Source organism: Rutidosis leptorrhynchoides, chromosome 5, assembly GCF_046630445.1.
Source record: "Rutidosis leptorrhynchoides isolate AG116_Rl617_1_P2 chromosome 5, CSIRO_AGI_Rlap_v1, whole genome shotgun sequence".
In the NCBI taxonomy this organism is placed as follows: domain Eukaryota; kingdom Viridiplantae; phylum Streptophyta; class Magnoliopsida; order Asterales; family Asteraceae; genus Rutidosis; species Rutidosis leptorrhynchoides.
Window position 1 is genome coordinate 402,463,286 of NC_092337.1, and position 10,651 is coordinate 402,473,936.

A 10,651-nucleotide genomic window follows, 5' to 3' on the forward strand; every position below is an offset into this window, starting at 1 on the left:
AAGGGATTACCAAATTGCGTACCATTATCGCTAACAATCTCATTAGGTACGCCAAACCTGCACACAATGCTTTCCCAGAAGAAATCTCTAACTTGCTTACTGGTAATAGTACGCAATGGATTTGCTTCCACCCACTTGGTGAAGAAGTCGATAGCTACCACTAGGTATTCAGCGTTTCCCACGCCCTTTGGGAAAGGTCCCACTATGTCGATAGCCCACTTGCAAAATGGCCACAGTGATACGATAGGTATCATGGGATGCTGAGGTGCTCTGCTGATGGGCGCGTGTAACTGACACTCATGGCAAACTCTAATCCTTTCAGCTGTGTCAGCGTACATTCTAGGCCAATAATATCCTATTCGCTTAATTCTCTTGGTGATTGTTCTCCACCCAGAATGCAACCCGCAGGATCTTTTGTGAACCTCATCGATAATCATAGCAGCCTCTTTAGGTCCTACGCAGCGCATGGACTCGCCTAAATAAGACTTTCAATATAAAATTTCTCCTCGCAACTCGTAGTTTGGTGCCTTTACCTTGATCTTCATTGCTTCCTTCTCTCCTTCGGGTAAAGATCCGGTTCGCAGGAATTCTATGATATCTGTCATCCAAGTCGCTTCTTCTTCTTCTTCAACAGATGCGATCGTGGTTTCTGGCTCTGTGGACTTCGTGAAGACTTGTTCTACTAATATTTTCTTTTCCAGGTGATTGAAGGTAAGGGCCGCCAGTTTGCTGAGCACATCCTCCTGCTTGTTCTGGCTCCTGGGAATTTGGCTGATCCTGAAGTCGACGAACGTGTCGGCTAGAGAATGAACCAGAGCCAGGTATGATTGCATGGATTTGTCATTGGCGTCAAAGGTGCCGTTTATCTGATTGGCGACTAGCTGTGAATCCACGTAAGCTTGCAGCTTCTTTATTCCTAGCTCTCGAGCTATGCGCATTCCTGCTAACAGCGCCTCATACTCTGCCTCATTGTTTATCACCATAAAGTTAAATCGTAACGCGTATGTATGTTCTTCCTGATGTGGACCTATAAGGATTAATCCTGTGCCAGCGCCCTCAGAGCTTGCCGCGCCGTCAGTATAGAGCTCCCACAGTTCGAGCGGGGGCACGGGAAGCTATTCAGGGTCATCTATCGCTGGCATATCAGCGGCCGTTTCGGCCAAATAATCGGCCATCACCTGCCCCTTAATAGCGCTTCTAGTGCAGTATGAGATTTCATGTTCGCCCAACTCTATTGCCCATTTGGTTAACCTACCCGATATCTCGGGCTTATAGAGTAGCTGTCGAATAGGTTGATCAGTGAGCACCGTTATCGGATGTGCTTGGAAGTATCTGCGCAGACGTCGGGCGGTAACGACGAGCTCGTACACAAGTTTTTCTATGGGGCGATAATTCAGCTCGCTTCCTGATAGCGTTTTGCTGACGAAGTAGATTGGCATTATGGCGTCCCCTCGTTCAGCAACTAAACCGGAGCTAACAGCCTCCCTAGATACCGCGAGGTAAAGTATCAGGGTTTCGCCTGCAATAGGCGCTGTTAACGTCGGGAGGTCTTTGAGGAGTGCCTTCATCTCCTGCAACGCCTTTTCTGCCTCGTCGGTCCACTTAAAATCTGACTTCTTAGCGCAGTCCTTCAGGGTGCGAAAGAACGGGAGTGATCTTTCGGCGGCCTTGGACAAGAATCGCTTCAATGCGGCTAACTTCCCATTGAGGCTTTGAACTTGCTTTTTTGTTTTAGGGGAGGGCATTTTTTCAATTGCTTCTATCTTCTTTGGGTTAGCCTTGATTCCACGCGGAGTCACAATGTGTCCCAAAAAATTCCCTTCCTCTTCTCCAAAGCTGCACTTGGCCGGCTTGAGTTTCATGTTGATGCTTCGGAGCGTGTTAAACGTTTCGAGTATATCGACCAAAAATTGTTCCTCGGTATTGCTCTTAATGACGAGGTCGTCAACATATGCCTCAAGGTTGCGCCCTATCTGCTTAGCGAATGTTGTATCGATAGTGCGTTGATAAGTAGCGCCCGCATTCTTTAGTCCAAAGGGCATCTTAGTGTAATAGTATATCCCTTGGTCCGTGTGGAATGCGGTTTTATCTTCATCCTCTTCCGCCATTTGTATTTGGTGATATCCTTTGTAGGCATCCAGGAAGCACTTGAACCTAAAACCAGCAAGCAACTCTACTTTCCAGTCTATTTCTGGCAAAGGATAGTCGTCTTTGGGGCAAGCTTTGTTAATGTCTTTAAAATCAATACAGAGCCGCCACGTTCCATCCGACTTGGCCACCAGCACGGGGTTGGCCACCCATGTCTGGTAATTCACTTTGTGCAGTATGTTAGCCTTGACCAGCTTATCCACTTCTCTGCGCAACCACACACTTCTCTTTGGGGCCATTGGCCGCTTCTTTTGCTTAATTGGGGTCAAATTGATGCTGGTGCGGAGGTGATGCTGCGCTATCTCTCGTGGTACTCCAGTCATGTCAGCATCGCGCCAACAAAGCACGTCAGAGTTAGCGATGAGGATGTTCCTCGGCTTTTCCTTAGTCTCGTGTGTAAGGCTCCCCCTATTTTTACCTTATGTTCCGGATACTCGGGATTGACTATAACCCACCACTCATTTGCGCCCTTTTCTTCTGGAGTAGCGCTACCCTTATCAGTAACAGACGCGCATAAGACGTCCAACGGCGTTGACTCGAGGGTGGCAACTCCTTGATTCGTCAGGAATCGAACCATCCCGTGAATGGTGGACGGTATAGCGCCAAATTTCTGAATGGAAGTCCTCCCTAGTATGGCGTTATATCTAGAGTACGAGCGCACAACACAAAATTCTATACTTTCGGTGCGCTTTTTTGATTTATCTCTGCTGTCTCTCAGCTCCAGCTTCAAATCCAAAATTCTGATAGGCCACGGTGATTCTCCGAAAAATCTGGATAAAACCGTAGTCAGAGGTTTGATGGTTCGCCTCACTGTTGTGGGTAACTGTCGGAAGCAATGCTCGTACATGATGTCGACGCTACTGTCGTTGTCTATGTGAAGGCGCTTAACGCCGTGTCATGACTCTGGCAGATATCCCTGCACTACAATTGGCGCGCAGAAAGTGTTAAACGTCTGAATGGCGGGGAATGATATCTCCGTCACCCTCGAGCTCCCGTCAGCGCTAGCTTTGCGCTTCGTTCCTTGCTGCGGTAGGCAGTCGGCCATTGAACGCACCTATTTTTTCGCTACAAGTGCCTGTATAGAAAAAATAAATGAGAAGTGGACATATAGAAAAAAGATCAAATCAAAACCTTTTAACTTGTAGGTCCCACGGATGGCGCCAAATGATCAAGCATAGAATATTCTGGTCGGGTTCGGTCCATGCTTGACATCAATAAGAGGGGATTTAAGGGTCAATTGAGTTTAACTTTCCGGTCCGGAGTACCGTGAATAACCCCTTGCGAGATGAGGATCTCAACAGGGGTGGTTAAACGTAGACCCACCATCGGCGGATAGTCCGGTCATCGATGGCTCGCGTCGGAAATAGGGTTTGTGTTCAAGGAACGCTACATGTATATCAAGGATGTCTAGTGTAGTGCTGTGAGTCCGGTAGCGCGGGTATAAGTCCGGTAGCGCGGGTAAGGGAGGCGCTATGTAAATAGCGCGACTGGTCCGTACGTAGATACTAAAAATAGTATGTGTAACTTCCCAAAATAGACCAACCCCCTGCCTTGTGATTCGAGTCCGTTATTTATAGCTACAGTATTGTCCATTCATTGGAGCCACGTGTTCCATGTTGCTTTCTTGTCTGCACTACCCGGTTATTTCGTGGAGGGGACCAGGGAACAGTACTATCACCTTTTTCGCTGGCTGTCGGCTCTTGCACAGAGATCGTGGCAAGTACAGGACACGTCACCCTTATGCAGCGCACCATCGTCAAAATGGCGCCCTCTAGCGCACATTTACTTGCGCCAGAAGTGCTATAGCGCGGAGGATATGCACATGGTGCAAGTGTGATGCGCAACACGAGTCAATCGGGTATGCGTATCCTTATCTATTTAGACAGATAAAGCTAAAAATATGGAGATATAACGATCTGTTGATTTTGATTGGAATAATTCAGTTTTTTTTTTTTTTTTTTTCTCAACCAAAAATCTTACATCGGTAATACGAGTACTAATTATATATTGTTAACTTAAATTGTTAACCATGAAGTTTCATTCAAGTATATTTGCACGTCTCCAAGTCTATAATTGTGGACTACCTTTATTTAATTTCTTGCTATTTATCTATTTATATATTTTTAATATATACATCATTTATTTATCTGAACAGTTATGAAATCATATTTTTACAAATTCTGTTCAACGGACGGGCTCATTAAAAAAAATAACAGTTGCGAAATCATATTTTTAGAACTTCTGTCCAACGGGCTCATTTTGTAGACGTTAAGTTCACATAAAACCAATATTATGCACATGCGTTATACATTTAACATGATTTTATAACTTCTGTTCAACTGACAGACTCATTAAAGTAAAACTATCAGTTACGAAATCATATTTTTACAACTTCTGTTCAACGAACGGGCTCATAAAAGAAAAGCTAACAGTAGCGAAATCATATTTTTACAACTTCCGTCCAACGGGCTCAATTTGTAGACGTTAAGTTAGTAACACCACTTTTAAAATTTTCAACACCACGGGCTTTTAAACCCAAAAGAATTTTTAAAATTTGTCAACACTACCGGCTCTTAAATAAGTCTTATACTTTTCCTATTTTTTAGAATCGCTATTTACATACCAATATAAACTGCAAATTATAATTTTTGCACGGTTTTTTACACACCCGTGGAACGCACGGGCTTAAAAACCTTGTGTGTGTGTGTGTGTGTGTGTGTGTGTGTGTGTGTGTGACTTACAATTTTAATGCAGTGATTTTATTTTCTCCCTATATGACATTGAATTAACATTCCTTGTATTAAATGGCTTGAAACAATTCCTTAAGTAAAAGATGTGTTCAAACCCATTCAAAGTTGGCTACCACGATGCATATCCAAAGTGTAGTCTTATGATCAGATTTTTTTTCCTTCTTGGTCATGTTCTGTTGTTTTTGTGTTTTTAAGGAATCTTTTTACGACTTTATTAATCACCTCATGTCCTCTTTTGGTATCCATTTTTTAATTGCTAATAATATTTTGAGACCGTTTCATGTGAGAGAAAATAATGAGACAAATTTCTGAATTAAGTTCAACAACTCAATTACTAATTTTTTATGACCAAATTATGCACAAGACAATTTAACCATTCACACATTTTATTTCATCTTGACAAATATGTTAAGACCACTCGTATCGGTAGAAGACGTTTCTGTGGTGTCATTTGCCTTTTTGTACTTTTTGGATGAGTAGGACGTGCTTTTTTTAGTGGTGGTGGTGTTTCTTTTTTGATGTTATTTTTAGTGGAATGCCGAGGTGACATTTTATTTTTCTTTTTTCAGTTTTATTTATTTGTATTTATATTATTTTTATTATTATATGATTATATTTATATTTTAAAAATATTTTTAAATTATAACGGCTATATTATTGAACCTTTATTATTATTATTATTATTATTATTATTATTTTTTTTTTTTTTAAAACGGCTAGTTTTTACCCCTATATATACAACCACTCTTCTCAAATCATAACACACAATTCATCTCTTCTAAAACTCTCAAATCATATCACACACACTTCGAAATGAGCCCGTTGAATGTTTGCGTTAAAGTTCATTACGGAGGTGAATTTGATCGAGAATTGATGAATTATACCCCGTACGAAACACGAGATTATTACATGAATGTTCGTAAGTGTCCAAATTATTTGTCGCTGCTTGAGTTGCTCCGGCAAGACATACCTTACCCCTTCAAACAAGTATGGTTTTTCAAAAAACCCAACGGTCCTGCCTCGTTACTTGAAGAAGATCACGATTGGTTTGGTGTAATTGGGCGAGCCTTGTTACGTAAGCAACCAATTACGCTTTACACCGAATGGATTGATGAAAGCTACGCCATTGAGGCAAGTGAAGATGAAGCTGTACCTGAATCTCTGCCGTGGGAGCAATACGATATTCGCGATTACGAAGGTTGATGAATGTGTTTGTTGAAGATAGCCATTAGGAATTAAAGTAATCGTTTTTAGGAAAGTATGTTGTTGTCCTCTTTTTTTTAGAAAATAATATTGTAATCGTTTAGGAATTAATGAAATAAACATAAAGTACAGCTATATCTTTAAAATAGAAAAACAATTCATATATATAAATAAACATAAAGTACATTAATTTAAAGTACTAAAACGAAACATTACATAATTTTAAAATTCCTAAACGAAACTAGAAAATACATAAGAAATTACTCACCATTAGAAGTACGAAAGTAAGGTGATAAGTTCCAAACGTGCTCGGTTAAATCTGCCTCCAATTGTTTGTGAACTTGCTTATCTCTTATTTCCTTAATTCTTGCATCTCGATCCCTCAAATTCCTTTCTAACCGACGTGGTGGGTTCCTTTGTATCATTCTTTATTCTCTTCGTCCAATCACAAAATCGTTATTTTCTTGAATCATGTTATGTAATACAATACAAGCATACATATGTCTTCTAATTTTGTTGATGTCAATAGTTCTCGTCGGGGTTTTTAACATTGCAAATCTACCCTGTAATAATCCAAATGCAAGCTCAATATCTCTCCTTGCACTTTCTTGAAACCGTTTAAAATTTTTACGAGATTCGTCAGTTGGATTATGAGGCGCTTTTACCAACATAGCCCAATCTGGGTATATACCGTCACCTAAGTAATACCCTCTTTCGTAGCGACGCCCGTTTACTTCAAATGGTGAAGGTGGAGCACTTCCATCTTTTATAGTGTTAAACAATGGAGAAAAATTCAAAACGTTAATGTCGTTGTTCGAACCTGCCATACCAAAGAATGCATGTCATATCCACAAATCTTGTGAGGTGACTGCTTCAAGCATAACAAAAGGCCCTTTTTGATCGCCTCTTGTGTATTGTTATTGCCAAACAACAGGACAATTCTTTCACTCCCAATGCATACAATCAATACTACCTAACATACCCGGTAAACCATGTTTTTGTGCATGAAAATTATTAAGTCTAGCAATATCTTCGGCTGTTGGTTTTCGCAAATACTCTCTAGCAAACAAATGAAATACGCATTGACAAAAATTTTCAAGACATAACGCAGCTGTTTTCTCCCCAGTTTTTATATATTCATCAAACAAATCAGGAGTTGTTCCATACGTCATTTGACGTATAGCCGTTGTGCACTTTTGGAGAATTGTCAAACTTTGACGGCCCGTTGCATCGGGCTGTTCTCGAAATTACATAAAATAATTAGGAATAACGGCACTTTTAAAATTAGATATACCTTCAACAATTCGAAGAAATAACTCACGACTCATTCGAAAACATCGTATAAAATATTTTTCGGAGAACACCGGTGACTCCGCAAAATAATCATTGTAGAACCTTATAGCCGCATCTTCTCGATCCCTAGCAATATAAACCCGGGATCGAGGGACTCGCGAACTACTTGCCTCTCCATCAACTTCTTCTTGCGTTAGACAATTAACAATACTAACAATCTTTTCGTCATCCGAATCATCCACAAGAAACTCTAGCATTTTGAAAGTTTTATCCATTGGGAACAAATTAAAATAGTAGATTGTATGTATTTTGATAAGAAAATAAAAGGAAAGTGTGGAGTGTGTTAAAATGTAACACACACACACACACACACACACACACACACACATATATATATATATATATATATATATATATATATATATATAGAAAATAAAAAATGAAAAACAAAACAAATTTTTTTCCTTAAACGGTAATAAAAAGCCACTCAACGGATGCCACATGTAAGTGACATCCGTCTCCTTCCCCGTCTCATTCAAACGTGAAACAGGGAAACACGGCATAGTGACGCCTGGATACGGCTCCCGCCGGCGTCACTTGAGCTCCACATCGGCAAGTGACGGGATCACTTCCCCCCGATACAAGTCACCTAAGTACTTCCGAAGAACAAGAACTTCCGTTACTGTCCTACACTTTTGAAAAAGATCATCGTTTTGCAGAGTTGTTCCTACCAATACAAGATATCATAATTAATCTGATTAAGCCATCTACACGTGAGTAAAAATATATTTATTCTCCGTGTATGTGAAAGGGAGAACCTTATTCAGTTATGCATTTACAAGATGTTATTTCAAGGACACAGCTAAGATACATTAACTGAACGGGAAATTTTGCACGTAGTTTGAAATTTTTTGAGGCAGGTGACTTGTGACAGCTAGGGATGGCAATGGATATCCGATCCATCGGATATCCATCCGATCCGATCCATTTACATGGATATGGATGATCTAAATAGATGATAAACGGATATGGATATGGATATGGATGATGTGAAAAATTAGTGGATCGGATATGGATGTCAATTAACCATCCACGGATATATCCATTTACCACCCGAAATACATATATATGTATAAATATATACATATTTGTTTTAATATATGCATATATATTTACATATCCTTGTACATGTAGACTATAAACTATTAAAATGTTATCAATAATATAAATTATGAAGATATAACTACATAACTAGTATTAAATTCACATATCTTACATATATTACATAGATTTGTTAAATATCCTTTGATAATTTCATTACAAAATAAGAATATCTTTATAAAAACTTAACATCCAACGGATATCCATTAACCCGCTTAATTCAGCGGATATGGATATGGATGGATGATTTATATTTAAATGGATATGGATATGGATTTAAAAAATTAAATGGATATGGATGTGGATATGAGACCACCCGATCCATATCCGATCCATTGTCCATCCCTAGTGACAGTTGCCCCTCATGTCCCTTGTATATGAATCTTTGTGTCATATTTAAGTTCAAACTCCAACTTTTTTTTTTTTTTTTTTTTTTTTTTTTTATGGTTTCCTTAATATGTGATAGTAAGATCACTCACAATGATACATTCCTCAACATTTTTTCAGCATCACATCCGCTTTTTCTATCCTTCTTCCTCACCACTTCCTCTCATAACACACCATTGGCAACCATGACATATTTCTTCAAATTTTCTTATTTTTATTATTATTATTTTCATTATTATTATTAAATTATTATTATATTTAATATTTAATTTAATAAATGTGAAAAACAAATATAGTACATGTTATCTTACTTATTCTTTGAACCTACACCACACATTTGTGGTTGTGGTGAGCCCAGAAGCTAAAACATATATTTTCAATCTTCTTCTTCTTCACATTCCAAAAACATAAACACCAATATACCATCGATCTTCTTTCCCGTGTACTTTTAAAACAAAATTTAATCAAATTAAACACATATACACAACAAAATAATAAAGAGGTCCCATAATTTTATTAAAAAGGCCCATGCTCCCGTCCTCTGATATGATTGTGGATGAAAGTGGCCAGCACGAAGTGGAAAGAGAATAATGAGGGCGGCCGAGGGCGGCTAGATTGCCATCGGCGCCCTCGGAGGAAGCTGATGAAGAAACCCTCCAGCACAGGCCGTTGGGAGTGGTCTAAGGACATGTTTATTTTCAACTTATTAATCTTCTTAATCAATAATGTTAAATTGTTGTTTCATCACTTAATGTGATAAAATTGTTTGTTTAAAGGAGACATATATAGAAAAAAAGATTCATATTCAAACATCACTAATTACAATATAAAATTATATAGCTAACGGGTTACACATGTTGCTAAATACCCAATATTCCATAAGCGGATAAACATATCGAACTTGACTACGACTGTTGGAACACACGCAAAATCCTTGTGAAGTCGATTAAACTAAAAAGGAAATAAAATAAAATTAGCTTGGAGATAAAGTTAAGTTTGAAAGACAAGTATACTTTAGGAACAAAGAGTTGATTTTTAGTTTTAATGCTTCTTTATAAATAGATTCATAACCTCATTGTAACTTTTAGCACAAAAAATCAATAAAATTGCTGTATAGTTGGCCATGGACTAAAGCAATTACAATGATTGCATATAACCACGCAATATATTGTGATGCTTACTTTACTTTTGTTACTTTGTCTGTTTGTTGTTCGTGGTATCAAAATCTTTGATTGGTGATTGTGGCTTGGGGCCATTAAAGTGATAACAATTGGTATCTAGAGCTCAAGGTTCGAATTTGGTCACGATGATGGTTGAAGGAAGGTTTAGGATTAATCGGTTCGTGGGAAGGATTTCGGGTTTTCCAAAGATGCAAATAGAGGATAATTTGTATCATAAAAAAGCTACACTTACCACTATTGGGGGAGAAACTGGATCATGTTAAACCGAATACTGGGATCTCCTAGATCGTCAAGCTTTATGAGCGGTTAGGATGTCTCTCGCGAAAAACGTTGCTTGTAACGTTATTAACGCGAAGACTACGTTTGAGTGTTTAAACGCACTTATGAACATGTATGAGAAACCTAACGTGGCTAACAAATTTTTCCTCATGTGTCAATTATTCAATACGAAGATGAAGGAAGGTGCAAGTGAAAATGATCATATAAATGAGCTCAACAATCTCATCTCAAGACTTGTTTTGGTGGAGA

At 38.8% G+C, this 10,651-nt stretch overlaps 2 protein-coding genes across 2 annotated transcripts; both read right to left on the bottom strand.

The window, feature by feature from the left end:
• Positions 1 to 488: 488 nt before the first annotated feature.
• LOC139849890 (uncharacterized) lies at positions 489 to 983 on the bottom strand. Its single transcript, XM_071839505.1, has one exon. It carries the CDS (start codon positions 981 to 983, stop codon positions 489 to 491), a length of 495 nt encoding a protein of 164 aa, XP_071695606.1.
• A 5,546-nt stretch (positions 984 to 6,529) lies between these two features.
• LOC139849892 (uncharacterized) lies at positions 6,530 to 7,669 on the bottom strand. The gene is made up of 3 exons (XM_071839507.1): positions 7,466 to 7,669; positions 7,084 to 7,336; positions 6,530 to 6,921 (listed from the first exon to the last, which is right to left on the bottom strand). Exons 1-3 carry the CDS (start codon positions 7,667 to 7,669, stop codon positions 6,530 to 6,532), a joined length of 849 nt encoding a protein of 282 aa, XP_071695608.1.
• Positions 7,670 to 10,651: the final 2,982 nt, after the last annotated feature.